The sequence below is a fragment of the Sceloporus occidentalis genome, unplaced genomic scaffold (assembly GCF_023333645.1).
Source record: "Sceloporus occidentalis isolate IW3139 unplaced genomic scaffold, rSceOcc1.0.p SCAF_22, whole genome shotgun sequence".
Taxonomy (NCBI): Eukaryota; Metazoa; Chordata; class Lepidosauria; order Squamata; family Phrynosomatidae; genus Sceloporus; species Sceloporus occidentalis.
Window position 1 is genome coordinate 1,542,195 of NW_028317002.1, and position 23,614 is coordinate 1,565,808.

Below are 23,614 nucleotides of genomic sequence, written 5' to 3' on the forward strand. Positions count from 1 at the left end.
TCATCATACTGGTAATATAAAGTTCCGTTTAAGATACCTTTCCCTGTTATATACATACAATGTGGACAGCCTCTCCCCCATTCCTCCAATAAGGGGAGGGTGTGTGTTGAGGCTCCGCCCTGTTGCGAAAGTACACTGAAGAAGAGAGGGGGGAGCTGGAAGAAGAAAAATGAGAAGAAGAGGAAGAGTAGAAGATCAAGGAGAGGCGCTGCAGAGAAGGAGACAGAGAAGCAGTTGTCGGAGTAGGTAGGGAGCAACGAAAGAGTGTGAGCAAGATTAAGAGAGTGAATGAGAGTGAGGGACAACAAGCTTAAAAAAGCTCTCTGAATTTCATATTAACTGTAAAAGGCAGGGGGGAAAAAAAGGTCTGAAAACAAATGAACCAAAAACGAAAGTTTGTAGAAATAATTTTTGGTTCATCTGCACAAGTCTAATATCCACTATGTATTCTGTTGGAGGATAAATCTATAAGAAATTAAGGAGTTGAACCGCTTGGTGAATACATTTAGTAGATCCCACCCTTCTCCAAAGTCACACCGTATTTCAAGTATTTTTATGTCTGTTATTGCTGCATACCTTTGGTGACCCTGTAGGACTAGCACAAGGAGATCGAGCTACTCCTTTGTGAATGAGATCCAATCGTGGAGGTACAGGAGGAAGGTTCAGGTGGGGTATCTGCAATGGATCAGGTGGTGTTTTTTTCCTTTGTGTAAGAGGGGATGACCCTGGAGATGTCACTGGTGAATTCTGTCTGTCAATCTTAAAAACACCAAGAAACAAACAAAAAGCCCGGCAGGATAAGACATTACAAGATCCAAAACAAATAGCCAAACCAGCAATAAAGAAAATACCCTCAAAATAAATAAATCTAAAAATACGCCCAAAAAGAAAAGTACCAGTCTTAATCTTGGCCAAGCTAAAAATAATAATACTGTTTCTGGTTTTCTATTTATATCGGCAATCCCAAGAGCTCTCAATACCCCAAATATCATATTCCAAATTGGTTGAAGGCAAATACATTCCCCCCAAATATGTATTTAGGTGCCCTGATCGGTTTCCCATCTCCAACAGTCTGGTGATATCGCTGGATACATTTTAGATACTTATTTTGGTACTATATACCATCTCTGATTTTAAAAATTGTAGTTTTAAAAGATTTTAACAGTGTACATACAGTTTTATTTTTGGGATTATCCCAATCCGTTCTTCATACGGAAATTGGCAACTTGCGTTTCTTTCCCATTTTATTATATTGGTGCGGAATTATGTACCCTTCTTATGTATATGTATGTAATAATGTCTTTTTGTATGGTATCATAGTAAAATTAAAAAAAATAAAAATAAAAAAAAAGGAGAAAATAAATCTAAATACATTACGTTAACCACAAGGTGAGACATGCCACACTGTGAAGTGAGAATACTTCTAATTACGTGGCAAAATATACTTTTTTCTGCATAACCTTTGTAATTTTTCTTAGGATTTCTTACAAAAGATAGGTGCCACTGCTGAAAAATAAATTTATGTCCAGCCACATCCCCTGAGTACAGTTACTGACCATAGTTATTTTTACATGATTCCTGTGCAATACAATGAAGACTTGTATAATCATTTACATATTATTTAGTTATCCTTATGATTCTTTAAATATGATTACAAAACATTTTTTAATGTTGGGTCCACTTTAGAAGTAATATTGCACGGTATAAGGACTTGTATGTACCTCTAGTAATACAATATCTTGATTACAGAGACACACAATTTCACAGCAAAGATGAACCATTCGGCTTCTCTAGTTTGCCCATTATTCCTTCTGTAAAGACTAGTTGTCCCTTGGAGATCTCTCGCATACAACCAGAATAAGTGTCAAAATGTTGTCATATGTATCAGATTTTTTAAACTGAGTTACCTTCCTTACAGAGGCCAACCGATTCATCACCAAACAATCTTCCCGTTCATCGTCATCATCAAAGTCCAATATTGGAGTACTCAAACTCTCCAAATTACAGCATCTGCTTTCATCTCTTGGGTCAAAAGGATCAACTATTATAGGTTCTGTACCCTTGATTTCACAGCGACAAAAAGGGCATCCTTGACCGTCAGACTCCTGTGTAAGATAAAGGTAAATGTCAAGTAAATATAGACTGAGCTATAAACTGCAGACATATTTCACTCTACAGAGAAACATCCCCTGTTGCAGTCTATGTACCAATATATGTAATATTTGGGTAATAATGAACTTGTATGTTTTAGATTATATTATGTTTAAAGGCTCTATATGGACTAAAACATTTTTTGCGAGCGAGAGAAAGAAAATACAATCAACAGGATAGGTATTTTTTTATGAGAAATAGAAATTTTGACTTCTGAATTCTGTTCCTCTCTAATTATGCAAAAGTGCCACATATGTATGAACACAAAGACAGACATTTTGTGCAAGACATTAGAATATTTCATATAGCCATAACAAGAGAAATCCTTTATTATTTCCTCCAAGAGAAGCATTTCATAAATCTTCTTGAAAGCACCCAGAATAATGTTAACAAAGATTAAGGGAGGAATTCATTATGTGCCTATGAAGAGTTTGCTACCCTCAACATGATGAATTCCGCAGATAACATGACCAGAGGTCATAAATTTCATATGAATGCTAAGGTCATTTTTTTAAGCATCGGTTCCTTAATAAAAAAATAAAGATGTAATTGTCTAAAAAAGTAAACCGGTATTTTTATAGAAAGAGCATGAGACAAAACACGGAAGGAAAATATTGTGTAGTATACTAAAGAGTAGCCTCTGCTTATTTGGAGTTCACACACCTTACAGGATAAGATTGACATTAGAATGACATTGGACATGCTTTTCAGGATATTGTTTTTTATTTATTTGCTTTAAAATATAACAACATAAATTGAAAAACTGAACATATGTTGTCAACTACTGTATTCATTTTTACGTTGTGAACCACCATATAGAACTTATGTAAAAGTGCAAATGAATGAAGGTTTCGTGCAAATGTCCTGCACAAGTCAGACCTTTGGTGTGTACGAATATGTTTTATAATATGGATACATAATGTGTGTGTATATATAAATATAATATAATTCTAATTCAAACACAAAACACAAAAGCAGGCAATTGAAGAAAAAGGCTATTTGAGAAAGTTTCATATTTTTACACTGCACAAGTAAAAACTAGCTCATATAATGATCAGAATCACAAGACTGCTAATGTCAAATATGCACTGGCACAGCCCTATGTACCATCACATGCTTCTATTTTGAATATAAAATAGTTTGAACTTGAATATTCTTTCACCTTCAGAAGCTACCATTGGTTTTAGGATGTACCAACTTCTCCACAAATATCCTAAATTAAAAAAGGGGGCTTGTTGACAGCATTTTGCATGACTAAATTTATTTATTGTGCCACTCTGTTTTGGAGATTATCTAGTTCAATCATTAACCTGATGAAAACCTCAAGATTTTGTGTTGCGCCAAACCAGCATGATCGCTGTCATGGCCGGAAGTTTTCTCCATTATTATCCATTACCCTTACAAAGGTTGCCTGAATCAAACAACTTAACAGGGGAGAGAGAACAATGGGAAGTAATAACCATACAGATCCTAAGAACAGGAGGCTATGATACCTTTGCTGATGGTACACACATAGGGTAGATTTTTATTTTATGCATATTCCTTACTCCAATATGCGGATGCCTAGAACTCAAATTCTGGATCTTGTATTTAAAGATCCACTTAAAATATTCACATGAACATTGAAATTGAAATTTATGACTCCTTTGTGAACTGCAGAGAAAATACATAAAAATGTAAACGCCTCGATATTGAGGCATCTCGGCAACACAGTTTAAGCATATTTCTTTTAAAGCAAGCAGCCAATGCCACATTTAATATGGTGCTGCGACCCCTACTGCATTTTCGGTGTTACTGACATTGAGTCATTACAGAAACACTGTTTGTTATGAGAAAGCGGCCTTTGATTGCTTTATAAACCCGTTTAACCTCATGATGTTAAATGCTAAAATGGTACCAATTTTAAACAAATGCATACCACATGCATTATCCCACAATTACTGCTCATCACCCTTCTTTATGTCTTACATAAAAACTTAGGGCTAAGATAACAGCACTTTAGTTTTAGGACAGAAGATTAAATCAGAATATCGATAAATTAGGGGCAAATATGTGTCATTAAAGTTTCATATGTGTGGTTACTTGACTATACCTGCCAGGAGGTCAGGCATGAAGTGCACATCAAATGTCCACAAGGTTCAATCTTCACATCTTTGTCATTCTCTGCACATATTTTACACAGCTGGAAGGTGGAGCCCATTTCACAATATAATTCATATTGTTCCTGAAAGAAAAACGCCAGGCATGGAGGTCAAAACACACTTTGACCCAATTTTAGAATGCTGAGAAAAGTCTAACATCAAAAAATACAAAAGCAATATTGTTATAAAATGTGCTCTCACAATATGTTACATGCATCATAAGTCAAAAGTCTTGTATCTCAATCTGTGAATGAGTGAAATGTGCAATTCATTCACCTATGTAAGGCACTGTAGCGTTTTCATAAAGATGGATTGTAGTACGTTGGGAAAATTGCTTGGGCCTCACTGGCACGTAGTGATCATTTTGGTCACATAAATTGTATTTTTATGTATTTGTTTTATTAAACTGTTATAGTAGAGTCTTTGCCCACTTACTCCTGAAATCATTGACACATTTGGTCCTCAAAAGATGAATGCATTAAAGCATTAGCAGGCCTACGATGCAATGGTTATCAGAGCAGAGATTCTTGGTGCCTCAAGGACCAGAAGATTTTCAAATGGTTGTCCATTGCACGACTGGCACAGTACACCAACCAAAATGTTGTGCACAAAGCTTGTCTTTAGTACATCAGTGAGGCAAATTACTATAAACTCAAAGAAGCCAGCCAAGAGAACACACACCTAAAGACTAAGCTAACATGTAAAAAGCAAGACTTTCGCATTTAGACACCATATTTTATACGAATATAATCAGAGATAGGCAAAGGCAAATTAAAGAAAGTTTACCTGTGTAACTTTAATATGATCATGTGGCATAGGCTCACACAAGTCAGTTAAATCAGGATTATAACTCCGTCCATCAGGATAAAGATAGCTAAAACAGAAAAGATTGCATTGTCAGTGATTAATTTAGGTGAACCCGCCAATGTTAATCAATTACACGATAATGTGGTGACTGTAGCCAGTTTGGTTAGTCTGCCAGTTAAACTTAGGTGACAACCTTATAAACAACCTATACCTTACCTAGGGAAACCTCCTACATGATGTACTGGTACAAATGCACACAACAAGTATCCTAAAATATGCATAATTTCCCCCCTTTTCAAAAGTCCTGAAAAGGGTGTGGATAGTCCATAAAATGCTGCATGATCGCTCCCATGATCTCTCCCATGCATATTTAACGCCACGATCACCATAAGCAGTAATGCTCCCTGGTTTGACAGACACTCATAAGAAAGTCCACCTAAATTCAACTTCACCCAATTTCACAATACAAACCATTAACCAACACCCCATGTTTAAGGGCAAATATTGGTTTAGTTTTTAAGGATTAATATATTTAATACAAATTGAGCTATACATGTTAATACTTAAGCTTTAAGGAAGATGGTATCAGAAAATACCTCACCAGCTGGTATCTTGGCCTTCACAAACCCTTAATCTTAAAAACACCCTTTTAACTTTTATTTGCACTGAAGGCAATGATGCAAAGATGGAACAAAACTATTGAAAAGTTATCACAGGAAAGAGAATGTATTCTTTGCCAATGTCAATGTATACTTTTTTTATATTTAATGTTCTGTCACGTAGTTGTAAAGATTGTATCACAGAACATTTTGCTACTTAACACCAGCTGCAGCGCAGCACAGCCAGCCACTACTTCTAAAAAGAGTAATTTCTTTCAGAATGTGATAACATCTTTGATATTTCTACTACAACTGTTCACAGCCAGGCAGTCAAATATGAAATCAGCTTTTTCCAAATAGAAATGGACAGATTATTACTTGAAGGACTGGGTTAACATGCACTGAAGCATTTCTAAAACCATAATCTTCACAAAAACATACATCGCATCTATTTGCGTTATATGACTGAGAAATGACTGGTGTTGCAAATATCCGTAATCTCCAAATTGCTGAGAACACAGCAATGCTTTTGCTAGTTTCTAACAATGCACAACTTCACATCTAATCTTTGGAAGCAAATTACCATTGTGTGACACGGAAGCGAACTAGAAGCTGCCAACAACATGCGCCAAGAGTAGTTTCATAATTGATTTATGGGTATTTTCAGAATATAGGAACCTATGTATATCCGTAAATTGTGCTTTATTCACCATGGTTTTTGGTGAAATATACAAAATAGTAGACACATCAGTCGATTTTGGACAGGAATAAAATAGGGGATTGTATAATTGTGTAATTTTGTGACACCGATATGCACCGCTTGTTTTATTTACAGACCAGCCATGTAGATACAATTACAATACTTGGAAATAACAGCATTACAACACATACTTCAAGAAAGATATTAAATGTGCATGCTACAATCAGAAAGAGTTTGATGGCAAGTGCGGGATTGGGAGTTCTAGTTGCAATCTTCCACATAGTAGGAAAAATGACATGACAAATAATGAAATGGGGTGTGTAGAGAGATTCATTCTGAGATAGAAGATACAAGGTCGATTAAGGTTTGGAAGGACACAAGGCATTTTGTAACAGGAGAATTTATTGAACAATCTGAAGGTTTCATTAACCCCTTCACGACAAAGACCGTACATGTACGGGCTCACAATGCATTATCCTTAATGGGTTTAAGGACAACCTGCGGTCCTTAAGAGGTTAAGAATCCCACACGAAGAAGGAATCGGAATGAAAATGTTTACTGTATGAGTTGAAGGAATGAATTGAAGCATAGCAAGCATAGGCATTTTGGGGTATAGGAAAGCTGGTATTATTTAAGTAATGACAGGAGGTTCTTGAAACTCATGCATCTTCAAATAAAAACACACTGACTTTAAATAAGAGGGAAGAAGCAATTGTTAAAAAAAACTTATGTACAGGAATTAGGGCAAGTGGGTAGGATAGCAAATGCATGGGTCATTGTTAAACTGGGGAGAGGAGGAGGAGAGAGAGAGAGAGAGAGAGAGAAAAAAAAAAACTTAATCTCCAAAACAGCTAAAGTATCAGCAATAACAGACATACATGGTATTCTATTATTTCAACAGTGTTGTAGTTTCTACAAGAATGCTCAGACACAAAGAAGTATTGTTCCACTTCCTACCAGATACCTATATGCTTTCAAGAGGGATGTGTCATTCAAAATACATATGGTTAAGGGTTAAAAAGGCATCTTGCATGAATAAGAGAAAAGAAGCTTTTTCTTAGTCCACATCCTGCCAGATGTACTGTCCTGGGTGCCATTATGATTTGAGAAATATGGTTAAGCTTCCATAGTAGAATCATAACATGAAGATGTTAATTGTGCCCTTCCAAATGATAGGAAACATGAGAGTTACCCCAGAGTTCTTAACGCACAAGGTACCATAAGAAAATGTGGCATTTTAAAATAGGCAGGAGTTTACTGCCATGTTTTACTACCTAAGTCATTAGGAGTGTCATAAAGAGCCTGGACTCCTAGAGGTTAGAGAGAGATTACTATAAGAATGAGAACCTGAGTAAAATATTAAACCTCCTTATTTTCTTACATTATTGTTATGTAAGTTTTACGTGCTTATTCTGTTTTTGTATCCATTATTTTTTATTATAAGCATTGTGATTATTTCTGCTTATATTTAATATGAATGAATCAGTTCTGTCTTTGTCCTTTAATTTTAAACCGACAGCTTTCAGCAATAGCAAATTACCATTTTTTTTATAATTTTAGCACTACATTTTTAACCAAATTGGGTTTTTCTATAGTTTGAGTAGTTAAGGTGGTTACCTAAGCCTCCTTCAATATTTGCAAAAACTTAAGAACTTGGCAGTAAATAAAGATTTTTGGGCCCTGCGGGGAGAGCAGCTGGTAACCTTGAGTTTTCTGTTAACTGTTTTGCACCCACATCCCCCTTAACATCATGGTGAGAGTCGCTAGCCTGTGGTTGCTCCTGCATTGGGGTTTCCACGAAAGCATGTCACTGTGGGAATTTTAAGTCAGCCTGGGTGAGACTTTAGGCCATGGCCCAGTCATACAGCACTTGCTGCGGGTTGAAGCAGGGTGATGGTTGAATGACCAAGTGGGTAGGAGGCGAGGTAACGATTAGAGGAAAAGGTGGTAACGTAGAAGGTACAGAAAGTGTGTAAGGAGAGACAAGAGGAGATAGGAGTGGAGCGGAAAGAAATAGGTTGGTTTATAAGACCGGTTTGTGGTTAGGGTGTTGAAACTGGAAGAAAGGGTATGGTGGGAATTAAGGAATGTATGTAACTTGAGAGGTATGGAAAGGAGGAGTGGAATCAAAGAAGAAGTGGGAGAGGGATCAAGGAATAGAAAAAAAAGTTGGTATGAATGAATTAAAAAAGTAAACCAAAGAGATTGTTTTTTGAGGGCAAATCATTTTAATGACAAGCTTTAATGAAAGGCTTTATACTTACAATCCTTCTCGACTGCCATCAATGAGCGCTTGAAACAATGGTTTGTTATGAGGTATTGTCTGTAAGATATTTCCATCACCAGTCACATAGCCAATTGCCCACTGCCCAAGTCTTGTGCAACTCAATCTAAAAATATAACTAGGGAGGAAAATATGACTGTTAAATATGTAAAGTGTTAAATCTTAATATCACAAAAAAAACTAGATAAAACATGACATAATGTGAGAGGTTTTAATTAATGAGGTATTGTCACTCTTCTGTTCAACATAAAACACTTTACATTTGCTAAAAAAAAAAAAAAAAAAAAAGCCTAAAGTGTTACCTATACAGAAAACAGGTAAAATAGCCGTTTGCTGAAATAATGTAGATTACATCTACCATCGTAATCACATTTATAAACTTTGGAGTTGTCGCTGTAGCCGCTGTATCGTTTGTCTGTGATGGTAAAGTATAGCTTTCAATATTTGAATTTACTAAGTTCAATTAAAACCATTTATAGAATTATCATAGAGCATACAATATCTTACCTCCCTGGCTTGTTGCTATATTTCTGTAAACGTGCTTTAACTTCATCATATGTTAGGAATGCCATGTACCCAGGATGTGTTACTGCTAAAAAATTCCAGTTCCTTAATATGGAGCTCCATGGCTTGAAGAATAAAACAAGAAAAAAAAAAACAGTAAGAGGAAAGGGGGATAGGCCCGCAGACTTCTACAGTGCATGATGGATCAAAATGCGAATGTTTAAGCCTAGACAATTATACACCAAAAAAAACCTCATCTGATACTGCAGTTGTTATCTCGCACATGGCTTAATGGTAATAGTCAGCTGTTTTAAACTATAATAAAAACTAGGGGTTAATGCAATGTTTTAGGCCTCATGGTGGAAATCATGATAATTCAAGATACAGGCAATTGTGCTTTCATAGCCATTTTGAAAAACTGCATTAATATGCAACTTTACCAAATTTAAATACTATGCAACAACTGCCTTCTCACTGTCACAAATGAATAGAAATATATATAGAAGTCAGGCGAGTCTCAAGATTATATATAGTGCTCTTTAAATCATTTATAGTGCTCTCTAAATCATTTACGAAAAAGCAGTTGCTCAACTACAGAAAAACACGATCTACTGGTTGATCATATCGCCTAAAACCACTTCCTGTCATTTTTAAAGCCTACAGTGACGGTTAAAAATCCAACCAAATGATGTAATAACTGCACCATAAAATTATAGATTCTGCATTCTAGCAACAGAATTTAACATTTATCATTAACCAATGTTAGTAATAGTAATAGTAATACTATCGTCTCTAGAGACCTTGTGGTTCTTGAAATCTTAGCAAATGTATTAATTTGCATCTATACTTCATGGAATGGGAGCTGCGAATAGACCATGTTTCCTGGAAGCATAAAACATTTATTTTACAAAAATATTTTTTTTTTGTGTGGCTGCATTATATGCATAAAGTGGATATAAAAAGTCTACACATCCCTGATAAAATGCCAGGTTCTTGTGATTTTAAAGAAAGAAAGAAATCATGTCAGAACTTTTTCCACCCTTAATGTGACCTATAACATGAACAATTCAATTGCAAAACAAGCTGAAATCTTTGAGGGGGGTAAAGAAAAACTCACAATAACCTGGTGCACACCTTCTTATAACAGGGGCTGTGTTCAATCACATTCAAACTCATCTTAAATAACACACCTGTAGTAGGATTTACCTGACATTTGCTTAGTTGCATCTCAGAGCAAAAGCTATGGTCCACAGAGAGCTTCCAAAGCATCAAAGGGATCATTGTTGAAAGATATCAGTCAGGAGAAGGTTACAAAAGAATTTCCTAAGCATTAGATATACCACGGAACACAGCAAAGACAGTCATCATCAAGTGGAGAAAATATGGCACAACAGAGACATTACCAAGAACTGGACATTCCTCCAAAACTGATGAAAAGACGAGAAGAAAACATGTCAGGGAGGCTTACAAGAGGCCTACTGCAACATTAAAGAAACTGCAGGAATTTCTGTCAAGTACTGGCTGTGTGCTACATGTGACAACATTCTCCCATATTCTTCATATGAATGGGCTATGGGGTAGGGTGGCAAGATGGAAGTCTTTTCTTAAAAAGAAAAACATCCAAGCCCGGCAGAAGTTTGCAAAAACAAACATCAAGTCCCCCATAAGCACGTGGGAAAATGTGTTATGGTCTGATGAAACCAATGTTGAACTTTTTGGCCATAATTCCAAAAAGTATGTTTGGTGCAAAAACAACACTGCACATCACCCAAAGAACACCATACCCACAGTGAAGCATGGTGGTGGCAGCATCATGCTTTGGGGATTTTTTTCTTCAGCTAGAACCGGGGCCTTAGTCAGGGTGGAGGGAATTGTGAACAGTTCCAAATACCAGACAATTTTGGCACAAAACCTTCAGGCGTCCATTAGGAAGCTGAAGAGGAAGTTCACCTTCACCTTCACCTGAGTTTTTTTGTTTTTGTTTTTTAATTCCCCCTCAAAGACTTTAGCTTGTTTTGCAATTAAATTGTTCACGTTATAGGTCACATAAAAGGTGGAAAAAGTTCTGACATGATTTATCTTTGTCTCATTATTTAAAATCACAAGAACCTGTCATTTTAACAGGGGTGTGTAAACTTTTTATATACACTGTACATATATAATACTCAAATCTAAACTGTAAATAAGCAAATAATTTTGAAAAGAGGTCAAAATTGCCCCTATATACCAAGCTGCACATTCCAACCATACCTGAAAAAGTCTAGTAAAGATATCAAATTCAAAAACAGAAATGTAGTCATTGCATGTCAAATCTATTGTCGATTTTAGAGCCATTGCTTCCAAACCAGAGCTGATTTGATGGACCTCATGAAGGCACTGTCTGAAGACTTTCCATGGGACAATGGTTCTGCAGAAAAGAAGAGAAAGGCTTTAGGTCCAGAGATATTCTCTATAAAAAAACATTTTAAAGTGCTATTTTTAATGAACAACATTCAATAAAGAATATTTGGTATAACTCAACAATCTTACATTTAGTTAAAGTGATGGGGTGTATAATAAGTTATACACTGCAATTACAGTATCTCCACATCTGTATTTTGCAGAAGCGAAATGGAAATACACGGAATTATGGAGTAACTAGACGCTCCAAAACCACAGGAAAAGACTATGTCAGGGGTGTCCAACATGTGGCCCGCGGGCCGGAACCTCAAGGTGCGGCCCGCGTGAGATCGGTAGCCAGGATCACAAGAGCCTGCTGCTTACTTGTGGGAGGGTCTATTCTCTGCTCCAGTCCTGCTTCCTCTGTGGGGAGAACGAGGGAGGCCGCGCCCCCTGCTGAAATCTGTGAGCGGCATCGAGAGCTGTAGAGCAGGTAAGGGGGTGGGGGAGGTTGTGTGAATGAGTATGTCTGATTGAGGGAATGAATCTGTGAATGAATTCATTTGTGTGTGTTTGTGATAGCATGGATGTGTAAGTGCTGGAACCTAGGCATGATGGGACTGTGATTGCTGTTAGCAATCACACTCCTATCATGCCAAGTCAGCCAGTACATGCTGAAACCTGGCTAGCTGCCCCCCTTGTGTATTGATGCTGCCAGCAGTATGGGGTCTGCACTTACAGCCACCCTGCACCAGCACGTATTGGCTGACTTGGGATGCTAACAGCAATCTGCTAACAGCAATCACAGTCCCATCATGCCTAGGTTCCAGCATTTACTGGTTGCCTGGGTATAAAAAGAGTGTGTTTGTTGATTTTTTTTGTCCAATTGTGGTGTGTTACTTTTAATAAAAGTGTGGTTACACATTAAAATTGGACAAAAAATACAATGCCCAGCCAGTACATGCTGGAATCTGGGTATGCCTGAGATTGCTGTAAACAATCATAATATATAATTTTTTGTACAATTTTGGTGTGTAACTTACTTTTATTAAAAGTGTGTGGGGGGGTCACTTTCAGTTTCGGCTAAGTGAACCCTGAATTTTTGGTTTTGGTCCAGAATTTTCATTTTAGTGCATCGCTAAAATAAATAGAACAATTTTATTTTTACTTATCCAGAATCCTGAATTTGTAGGCCCAGAAATCCCAGAAATCAGTGAGAGGAAAAGTAAAGGTTTTGTGTTATTTACTTTATTTGAATCTGCATATCTTATTAAAGTCCATATTTTCTCTCAGTGAAAAATAAGTGCGGCCCTCGCACGTATACAATTCTGATGAAGTGGCCCACTGCAGAAAAAACTTGGACACCCCTGGACTATGTCATTCAAATGACTGGAAAAAAAACAAACAATGATAGATATTCTGTAATTGTAAGGCAAGACAGGAGGCTTCCTATTTTGCATATCTTCCTTTACTTCTCACCAATAGCAGCAAAGAAAGAAATACTGATCAAGAAAAAACAACCAATAAACATCCTTCAGAAGGTATATAAACCCTAGCCAGTCCTTCCACTTCCTCTTTCTTTGCTGCTCACCGATAGCGACAGGTCAGATTTTTTCCATTACAGGTTTTCATGTGATATTGCTGCATAATTGTTCTTTATTGTTTCCATTGAAAATAATATATATATATATATATATATATATATATATATATATATATATATATATATATATATATATATATATATATATATATACACACACACACACACATATACATATATACGCACACACACACACACACACACTGCGGCTTATTTGTGTTTTCCCCGGCATTGCTGCCCTTTTTTACTTTCCCCCCTTGCGGGCTTCTGTTTTTTTCCCCTCCATCTCACCCCCCCCCCCCTTATTTTCTTCATATATATTTACTTTTTACCCCTCCGGATTGCCGCGGTCTGTTCTGCTCCCTCCTTACCCTCTTTTCGATCTTCTACTGGCGTTTGTGTGCCGGCGTTTTGTGTGCCGGCGTCTCCCTTGCCGGCGGTTTTTTGGTTTCGCGGGCTTCCCGGAGCTCTCCTCCCTCGTTGTCGCTCGGCGGCCATTAGGGTTTGGCGGTGAGATCTCGCTTCGCGAGATTTCGCCGCCATCTTTGTTTTTTCACGGTTTTATTGTGGCTGCGGCAATCTTGGTTTACCTATCTATACATTGCTGCCGTTTTCGGCGGCCATGTTGTTTGGGGTGTCCGGATCTCGCGTTTTCGGGATTTGGACGCCATTGTGTCTTGTTTTCCGATTTTTACTGTTGTCACCTCATTTTTTCTTACAGAACCCTCGTTTCTCTTGCAGGTCTCACTATTTCAATCAGACTGAGCCCCTGAATTTGTGTGTTCATTTCTTCTGTGTGCCTCAGAGATTATTGGAGCCTTTATTGCTACTGGCTTCAGACAGGCTGAGTCCCTGTCATATCTATACAGGCTGAGCCCCTGCTGTTCACACAATTTACACTTGAGGGCCATTATCATTATTGTCTCATATACACACATATATTTCTCAGGCTGAGCCCCTGTTGATAATATCATGCCTCAGGACAATGTCCCGAGCCAGGATGCCTTTATGGCATGGCTGGACTCTAAATTATCCTCCTCAGTTGAGTCATTCATAGCTAGAATGTCAGCCTCCATGCCCCAGTCGGCCCAGCCTCCACCACCAGCTCCGGCGGCCCCTTCTAATGTTATCTCACACTCAGGTTCTGAGAAGTCAGAGGAGGAGACTAGATCTACTAAACGCCCCTGGAAGGGCAACAGTGCCTCGGCGGGCAAGGGCAAGGCTCCTGCCAAACGCCCTAAAACTTCTGCCCCATCCCTCCTCTCCGGGCGTCATACCGCTGGGGATGAGGAGTCCCTCCAACTCCCTCTCTCCATCATAGACGAATGGCAGGCTGAGGGTTCCGATAATTCTGAGGCTTCAATTAACCTGGCCTCGTCCAGGACTTTGGACTCACGATACATACGTGTTTGGTGGAGGAACCCCACCTGAATGAACCCCATCATTCCGGAGGCCCCTCTGTTACCCCCCACTCTGCCTCTACTTCTACTGACCTCCCGGTCGTAGACCCCTCCGGCACTGCCCTATTTGATCCCACCACAATGCGCCACCCCAGGGCTACTGAATGGGCTCCTCCAGAGCACATTGCATTGTATATTCATAAATGGCTGCGCAAACCTAAGGAGGTGCGCAATAAACTCCGGGCAGAATGTCTTCGTCCCTGCATTCCCGACAAGGTGGCGCTCACACCTGAGCTTGACCCTAATATTGTCGCCCTTTTGTCCGCTAGGCGCAATCCTAGGAAGGGTTTGGAGCAGGGTCTTAAATCCGCCCTGGATAAAATCCTGGATCTCGTAGGTCCCATTACCCAGATTCTGTCTCTAGCAGATAGGGCTTATCTCCAGGCATCTCCCCTGGATCCCAAACTTGTCCGGGATTGGGCTCTCCGGACTGTTTGCCTTCTGGGAAACGCTAACGTCGCCATTGCCACGGAACGGCGTAAGGCGGCCCTGCTACGTATGGATCCTCAGCTTGCGGAACTGGGCTCCAAGGACTTGGGAGCAGCTGCCAACGGAATGCTTTTTGGCGACGCCTTTGTCAAAGAGCTTAATCGGGATATTTCCCTCCTGTCTTCGTGGAATAAAGCCAAGCTCTCCATGAGGAAGGTATTCTAGCCAGCCCCTCGTTTTTCCACCAGGGCTGGACGACCGCGGGGCCGGGTCGCCAGCCGTTCCTCCTACCAAGGCTCCAGATACTCCCAGTAGACTCAACCGTCCTATAGGGGCTTTTCAACAGCGACCGTTTCCACAGCGAGGAGGCAGCAAAGGCAGAGCTTCTTCCGGTTTCCCCAGAGGACGCTCAGGATTCGGCGAGTACAGATGTTTCCTGTCTCTCTTCCCATCCACAGGTTGCTGGCAGGATCTCCCGTTTTTTCCGCAACTGGGTGCGGATTACGTCAGATCCTTGGATCCTCCAAACAGTTCGCAGCTATCTGATAGATTTTGTGTCTCCCCCTTTCCAGGTAAGCAGGCCTCCTCCGGCGGTCAGATCCGTGTCCGACCAACGTCTGATAGAGTCAGAACTCCGGGCATTACGGGCCAAGGGGGCTATCGAACGGTCCAGGGGTCCCATCTCTTTCCTCAGTTCCGTCTTCCTAGTCCGGAAACGCTCCGGAGAATTTCACCCTGTGATAAATCTGAGGTCCCTCAAAGCGTTTGTGGCTTACCGCCACTTCAAGATGAAGGGTATTCACCTTTTACGGGACCTTATGTCCGAAGGGGATTGGTTCATGAGGTTAGACCTCAAGAACGCCTACCTTTCCGTCCCTATCCACCCGGAACACAGACAGTTCCTTCAGTTCTTCTGGGGCGATCAACTTTGGCAATTCAGATCTCTTCCGTTCGGCCTCAGTTCGGCCCCCTGGTGCTTTACGAAGCTCCTCAAGCCGGTGATGGCTTTCTTCCGCTCTCGGGGGATTACTTGTATTATTTACCTCGACGACATTCTTCTTTTCTCCAGGTGTTGGAATCTCCTCCAGGGACAGACGGATTTTGTGGTCCAGAGGCTACATCAGTTGGGCTTCATCGTCAACACGCTCAAGTCCGAGTTGGTTCCACATCAACGGATTCAGTTCCTGGGGTTCATCATAGATTCAAAGGCGGCCATGCTTCGTCTACCAAGATCCAAGATGGTGACGATTCGGAAGGAGATCCGTGTCCTTTTGCGGAAGGAGGTTTGCTTGCTTCGCATGCTGGCTCGAGTGGTGGGTCTGCTTTCAGCATCCATTCAGGCCATTTTTCCAGCTCCATTGCATTACCGGGCTCTCCAGCGCTTGAAGGCGCAACACCTTCGCTCTCTTCCTTCCTACGATCAGCCGGTCCGGTTCAATCAAGAAGCTCGTCAGGAGTTGGGTTGGTGGCTTCGTCATATGGAAGCCTGGAACGGCCGGGCCATTTTCGGGTCCCAGCCCGATTTCATCCTGGAGTCCGACGCCAGTTTGCTGGGCTGGGGCGCAGCCTCCCTCACCGAGGCAACGGGAGGCTCTTGGTCGCTGTAGGAACGCTCACTCCATATCAACTGTCTGGAACTGATTGTGGGGTCCTTCGCTATCCGCAGCTTGGCAAGGGACCGATCCGATTGCTGCCTCCTTCTCCGAATGGACAACATCTCGGCGGTGCGGTACATCAACCGCCTAGGAGGTACGCGTTCCAAGCTCCTTACAGAGTTGACGAAAGGCATCTTCGATTTTTGTCTCTCTCACAACATCACTCTGCAAGCGGAATATCTTCCGGGTCCGGAGAAACTGTTAGCAGACTGGTTCTCGAGACATTGGAGAGATGCAAGCGACTGGAAGCTTCACCCGCGGGTTTTCCAGGACATCCTGCGTCTCCGAGGGCCTCTACACCTAGACCTCTTCGCGTCGCGGACGAACCGCCAGCTAAGGGAGTTCTTCAGCTGGCTTCCAGATCCGGAGGCCTTGGCGACGGACGCCTTCACCCAGATTTGGCCAGTGTCTGGCGCTTATGCTTTTCCCCCCTTCGCCCTAATTCCATGGGTCGTCCACTTTCTTCGGCGTGCAGGAGGCTCCTTGGTTCTGGTGACTCCGCTCTGGCATGCGCAGCCCTGGTTCCCTGCTCTGCTGGAGATGTCTATTCAGGATCCATTGGCCCTTCCGGTTTTTCCGTCGCTTCTGACGGACCCGGGGGGCCAGTTTCACCCTCTCCTCCAAGAGGGACGCCTATCTCTGGTGTTCTTAATTTTTTGGCCGGCTTGTTTCGGGAGGGTAAGTCTTATCGGACTATTAACCTTTTTCGTTTGGCTGTTTCGGTTGGCCATGTGGGTTTTTCAGGTGAGCCTGTGGGAAAGGCTCCTTTGGTGTGCCGCTTGCTGCGTGGCATTAGATTGTCCAGGCCTCCGGCCCCTCGGTATGAATCCCTGTGGGATGTGGCGTTGTCCCTGGACTTCCTTCGGGCCTGGCCTGATAACGATTCTCTGTCTTTACGTCAGTTGTCGGCCAAACTTACCTTACTCTCGTGTCTTGTCTTTTCGCGGGGTCTCTGATGTTCGGGCTTTCGATACCTCGGCTATCTCCTTTTCACCTAATGGTATTCGTTTCTCCATTCACCGGAGGACCAAGTCCCTGTCCTCTTCGGTTGCCTACCCTTACCTGTCGGACGATCCTAAACTTTTCGTTGCCAGATGTGTTCAGTCCTACCTCACGCGTACATCGGCCTCCTTCATCCTCTCAGTTGCTTATCTCGTACGTTAAGCCATTTCAGCCGGTCTCGAGTCCTACTTTAGCCAGGTGGGTTCGTTGGTTACTCTCCCTGGCTGGTGTAGCGGCCTCATTTGGGGCCCACTCGGTCAGGGGAGCGGCTGCCTCGGGTGCCCTTCGGGCCAGAGGGGCCTTGAGTGCTTCTACCTTTCGCACTTTTTATTTCCGTCCGTTATCCTCTGCAGTTTCCGCGTTGGTGTCGGGCGTTAAAACTGCAAAATAGGAAGCCTCCTGTCTTGCCTTAAAATTGGAAATTATTCTAGCCTTGGTGCCCGAATAATTATAATTTTAATAAAGACAGGAGGCGAGTATTTTCCCTCCCTTCCCTCCCGTTTAGCGTCAGGATCCTTGGTGAGGTAATTTTCGTTTGTGGGGTCTTTTACTCCTGTTTGTTGAAATTGGTGCATTTTTCTGTATTGTTTATCGTTTTGGTTTTTTGCCTCTGCTATCGCAGCCTCTATGTAACTTTGTTCTCCCTTATCCTATCATTGGGATCTGGTACTGTTACATGTTCTCTTTGCTTTTCAGCTTGATGCCCTCTCCGGGTGTTTGTGGTACTCCTCCTGGTCGGGATACTTCGTTGCCTGCTGTTGAGGCTTTTCTCCTGAGGATTCCATTGTTCCTGTTTTAAGCCTGCCATGATTCCGGTTTTCTCGTCGCCTGAGGTTGGAAGCTGTTCTTCGCCTCGGTTCCTGCTTCCGGTTGGAGGTCCAATTCGTGTCCGGTGCCTGTGGCCGGTGTTTGGATGTTCTTCGTCGGTTTCGGTTCTCAGCAGTCGAAAGAGGAAGTGAAAGGACTGGCTAGGGTTTATATACCTTCTGAAGGATGTTTATTGGTTGTTTTTTCTTTGATCAGTATTTCTTTCTTTGCTGCTATTGGTGAGAAGTAAAGGAAGATATGCAAAATACTCGCCTCCTGTCTTTATTAAAATTATAATTATTCGTGCACCAAGGCTAGAATAATTTCCAATTGTTCTTGTTTATTACACCTTCCTGTTATTCTTTAATAAAAAAAGTTAACTTTTAAAACAACCACAAATGAACTTCGATTACACAAATACATATGTTTCACTAGAACTGCACACTTGTGTTCTTGGAAGTTCTATAAAAGTTAAAAGAGGTATTACCTCCAAAAGCTACGAACAAATGGTATAAGCGTCCCAGGTGTGAATAAGAGGAAACCCACACCGCATTTTGCAGAACCACAACAACACATTTTGGACGCGCTGACGTCAAGAGATGTTACAGACGTTTCTGTTACTTCAACAGTTCGTATGTGATACATGTGAGAAAACCAGCTAGTAAATATATTCACTATATTATATAGTTATTTTCTTTAATTTATATAGCGCCAACAATACATACATTCAAAGGGTATGATAAAAGCAGACAAACTAATACATTTGGTAAAAAGGGCTCTACTCACAAGCTTACTATCCACAGTATATAGAGATTATATCATTTAGAAATATGTTAGAACATATTTGCAAGGATTCTTACTTCTCTCCAAAAAATTTTCTCCAGAACTCAGCAGCATCTGCCTTCGTAATACGGAAATTGTCTCCTTGAAACTGTCCGTTGGGAAAGATTGCCTTGATTTCTGCCAACATATGGCTAAATATTAGAGATAGCTTTGTAAGATTCCTCCTGCAAGTAAAATATACATTTAAATTTAAATCGGGTTTGCATTTATATATATTTTTTCTTACACACACTTTTAAACAGTCCTGCCTTGGGCCCTATGAATGTTTTTCAGTAGAATAAGCTCACATTTATTATGGAAGGAACAAAAGCTATCAGAAGTAGAACATTTAACAATTAATTTGAGTAATAGAATATAGGTGAGAATATATTGCTAATTTCTACTAATGCTGTACTTTTTTTTTTTTTTGGAAGGGTAATGTACATGAACTGCAAACGAAGTGGCATTAGAAAAAATATTTTAAATTTGTAGAAAAGGCATTATCTCTGTGCATGTAGCTTGTTTTGCATCTAAAAATGGCTGCTTCTTTAATTTTAATACATGTGAGAAAGTAGTAAACAAGGTTATGCGCGCAATTGGTCAGTTTTGTAACAAAAATAAGACTGGTATAATAAAAACATGTTAGAGATCTCTAATAAAGCAAAAGTTATTAATGACAACATCAATGAGTCCAGGTGTGCACCAAGTAGTCCTCATCCCCTTTACAACCCTGTTGTAATACACACATACATACTTTGTTACATTGTTACCTGTTTTTACATTGTTACCTGTTGGCGGTTTCTAAAAATGTATTTAGCCAACAACTGTTTTGAATTTTATTACTGGTAAGAGAAACTGCCATTTGAAATTCTGATACACAAATGTAACTTAACTGTTGCATACCTGTGCAGAAGTATTAAACATGTGCTTCACAATCTGCGTTAAGTGTCTAAAACAGACATGGGATTTTTTTCCCCAGGTTCAGCAACAATATGTTTTTTTTTCTTTTAACAGGGAAGAAACATTTGCAAGCCTGCTTTTTCCTACGTTATTCCTCATCAGCCGTTTCAGATAGAGTATATTAACAGGCTATTAGGCTTGATAGATCTTGTCAGAAGAACAGAAGGTTACTGAACATTTTATGCAGCTTGAGAGACACTATGCAACCAAAATGTCTCTCCTCTTTATTTTCTACTTATAGCACAAGCTAACACTTTATGTAGTGTGCTCTCCAACACACAGCTTCCAATTTCTTACCCACAGCCGCGCATCACATTTTTAGAACCATTAAAGGTGGGCTTTTGTGTGTTTCCTGGAAGCGAGACAATTATACAGAGAGGATCGCCATGTTCAACTTTAATAATAAAGTCCTGCGGATTTCTTTTATGGAAGTCGCTTTTAAAAGTAAATTGCATTTTAATTATATGGGAAAGTATACAGAAACGATTTGTCAAAACTAGGAAATCAATTACTCTAATTTTAGATGCAAACACAATGCTGGGCTCAGACTTAAAGAGGAACAGTTTTTAACATAACTAAATCCATTTCTGAATTATAACTAGTTGTCTTGGAGATGTTTTTTTTTAACCCCTTAATGACAATTGGCGGTTCTGGCACGGCACGGAAAAACAAGTCGATTATGACAAATGACGTGCCAGAACCGGCACGTCTTTAAACGGGTGCAGAAAGCGATCTACGTTCTCTTTCTGCACCCAAACGGCGTTGCTATAATGCCTCGACCTCGAGGCATTCAGCAACACCACGATCGGCACCAGGGGCCATGTCTGACCCCTCCCCGGGGCGTCAACAACCGCCATACATTGTATGGCCGCGGACGCCCGTTTTAAAAGCGTTTTGGAGGCGATCAACGATCACCTCCTAAACTTAAATGGTGTCGCTGGAATGCCTCGATCAGGAGGCATCCAGCGACACCAAACACTTACCTTTGGATGGACTGTGACCGCTCCGGAGAGCGGTCACAGCCGCAGCTGCCGGTGATCTTCGCCATCCGCAAGATGGCGGTGGCCCGGGAAAAAAAACAATAAAGGTGAAAAAGTTTGCTAGACGATCTCCAGACCCTCTAGAGAACTCTGGCTCCACTTGCAGGTTGAATACAGGTACTGCATTCAACCATGCAGGTCAATGGAGCCCAGCTTTCTAATCACAGTGTGATTAGTAAAAATAAATTAAAAAATAAAATAAAATTAATAATAATTAGAAAAAAAATAGTAAAAAAAAACAGTAAAATGTAAAAATAATTTCCCACTGATGTCACTATCAGGGGAACCTTCAAGTTGAAAAATTTTTTTACATTTTTTTTTTAAAAAGGCAAAAAAAATAAAATATATATATAAAAATATATTTTTGTGAGCAAGTCCTAAAATTAGCACATTAGCTTAAAACAATTCTCGCATGAAAAGAGTTAAAATACTGGCATATTAAATGCCCATGGGGTGTCTACTTTTAAAAAATGTATGATTTGATGGGGTAAATTGAATTGGCCGGGTTCAACAATGTCCCAATTAACACGGGGGGAAGGATGGCCACACATTTAATTTCCAATTAGAAAAATGCACACGTACCAAATGTGGCCTTTTAGTTCCCCCCCCCAAAATTATGTAAATTCATACATAACATAGGTGTGTGGGGGAAAAATACACACAAAAGAATACTACTGCAAACTTTGAAAAAATTCTGGTGGTAAAATGTGTGCATGCAAAGAGTTAAAATACCAGCATTTAAAATACCCTGGTGTGTCTAGTTTTCAAAAATATATGGTTTTGTTGGGCACACTGAAATTGCCCGGCTCAAAGATGTACCAAATAGGGCATGGGCAGTGGATCCCCAAATGCCAAAGTTCAACACTGAAAAATGCGCATGTCCCAAATGTGGCCCTTTTGCCCCCAAACAGCCAGGCAAAATCATTCATGTGAGGTATCGCTGTACTCAGGAGATGTTGCCGAACACATATTGGGGTGTTTTGTGATAGTGACATATACGAGAACTTTTTAATTCATACCTGAAGTAAAATGTGTGTGACAAAACAAATGCAAAAAAATGACTACCACAAAGTTTGACAACGACTGGTGGTAGATATGGTGCATGGAAGGAGTTAAAATACTAGCATTTGAAATACCCTGGGGTGTCTAGTTTTCAAAAATATATGGCTTTATTGGGCATACTGAAATGGCCCGGCTCAAAGATGTACCAAATAGGGCATGGGCAGTTGATCGCCAAACGCCAAAGTTTAACATTGAAAATGCACATGCCCCAAATGTGGCCCTTTTGCCCCCAAACAGCCAGGCAAAATCATTCATGTGAGGTATCGCTGTACTCAGATGTTGCTAAACACATATTGGGGTGTTTTATGATAGTGACATATACCAGAACCTGTTTATTCATACCTGAAGTAAAATGTGTGTGAAAAAACAAATGCAAAAAGAATTACTACCATAAAGTTTGACAAAGGCTGATGGTAGAATTAGTGCTTGGAAAGGGTTAAAATACTAGCATTTGGAATACCCTGGGCTGTCTAGTTTTCAAAAATATATGACTTGATGGGGTAAATTGTATTGGCCGGCTTCAAAGATACCCGAAATGGCACATGGGGGGAAGAATTACCAGATTTGGAAAAAATGGCTTTGAAATAGCAAAACGCTACCTGTACATATTGCCCCATAATGTGTAGAAAAAAGCAAAAAAACATAAAAATATTGGGTATTTCTAAACTCAGGACAAACAGTAGAATCTATTTAGCAGGTTTTTTCATTACCTTTTATAGATGCGTAAAAGATTTTTCAACTAAAAGTTAGAAACAGTCATTTTTTTCTAAATTTTTCACCATATTTTATACTTTTTTTAATAGTAAATAATATGATACAATCAAAACAATGTCATCTAAAGAAAGCCCTTCTTGTCCTGAAAAAAACAATATCTAATGTGTGTGGGTTCAGTAAACGGGAAAGAAGAAAATTACAGCTAAACACGAGCAGCGCAGAAATGTTAAAACGGCCATTGTCACGAAGGGTACAAAAAGTAAAATCAGCCTTTGTCATGAAGGGGTTAAAATTGGTTATCTTAAAAGAGAGAAGCTGAGATTTGTGACTAAAGGTAGCAGAGCTAGAATAATGAATCAATTTCATGCATAGAATCAGAAGATGGCTATCATGAATCCAAGATGTCAGAATCCAGGACTGATGAAGGTCTGATTCTTTATATCAGGAAGAATGGCCTATGTCCTGAAGTTCTCTACCTTCTCCTTTCAAAGTCTA

General features: G+C 40.2%; 1 protein-coding gene across 2 annotated transcripts in view; it reads right to left on the reverse strand.

The window, feature by feature from the left end:
- The window catches only part of LOC149300877 (E3 ubiquitin-protein ligase CBL-B-B-like), a 70,670-nt gene that overhangs the window by 25,092 nt on the left and 21,964 nt on the right, over positions 1 to 23,614 (reverse strand). For both annotated transcript variants that reach the window (XM_089484448.1, XM_089484446.1), the window contains exons 3-10: positions 19,382 to 19,528; positions 11,437 to 11,593; positions 9,190 to 9,311; positions 8,663 to 8,800; positions 5,079 to 5,166; positions 4,244 to 4,375; positions 1,908 to 2,105; positions 577 to 759 (exon numbers count right to left, since the gene is read on the reverse strand). In XM_089484448.1, coding sequence (XP_089340574.1) covers positions 577 to 759; positions 1,908 to 2,105; positions 4,244 to 4,375; positions 5,079 to 5,166; positions 8,663 to 8,800; positions 9,190 to 9,311; positions 11,437 to 11,593; positions 19,382 to 19,528 — 1,165 coding nt within the window. The remainder of the gene's footprint in view (positions 1 to 576; positions 760 to 1,907; positions 2,106 to 4,243; positions 4,376 to 5,078; positions 5,167 to 8,662; positions 8,801 to 9,189; positions 9,312 to 11,436; positions 11,594 to 19,381; positions 19,529 to 23,614) is intronic.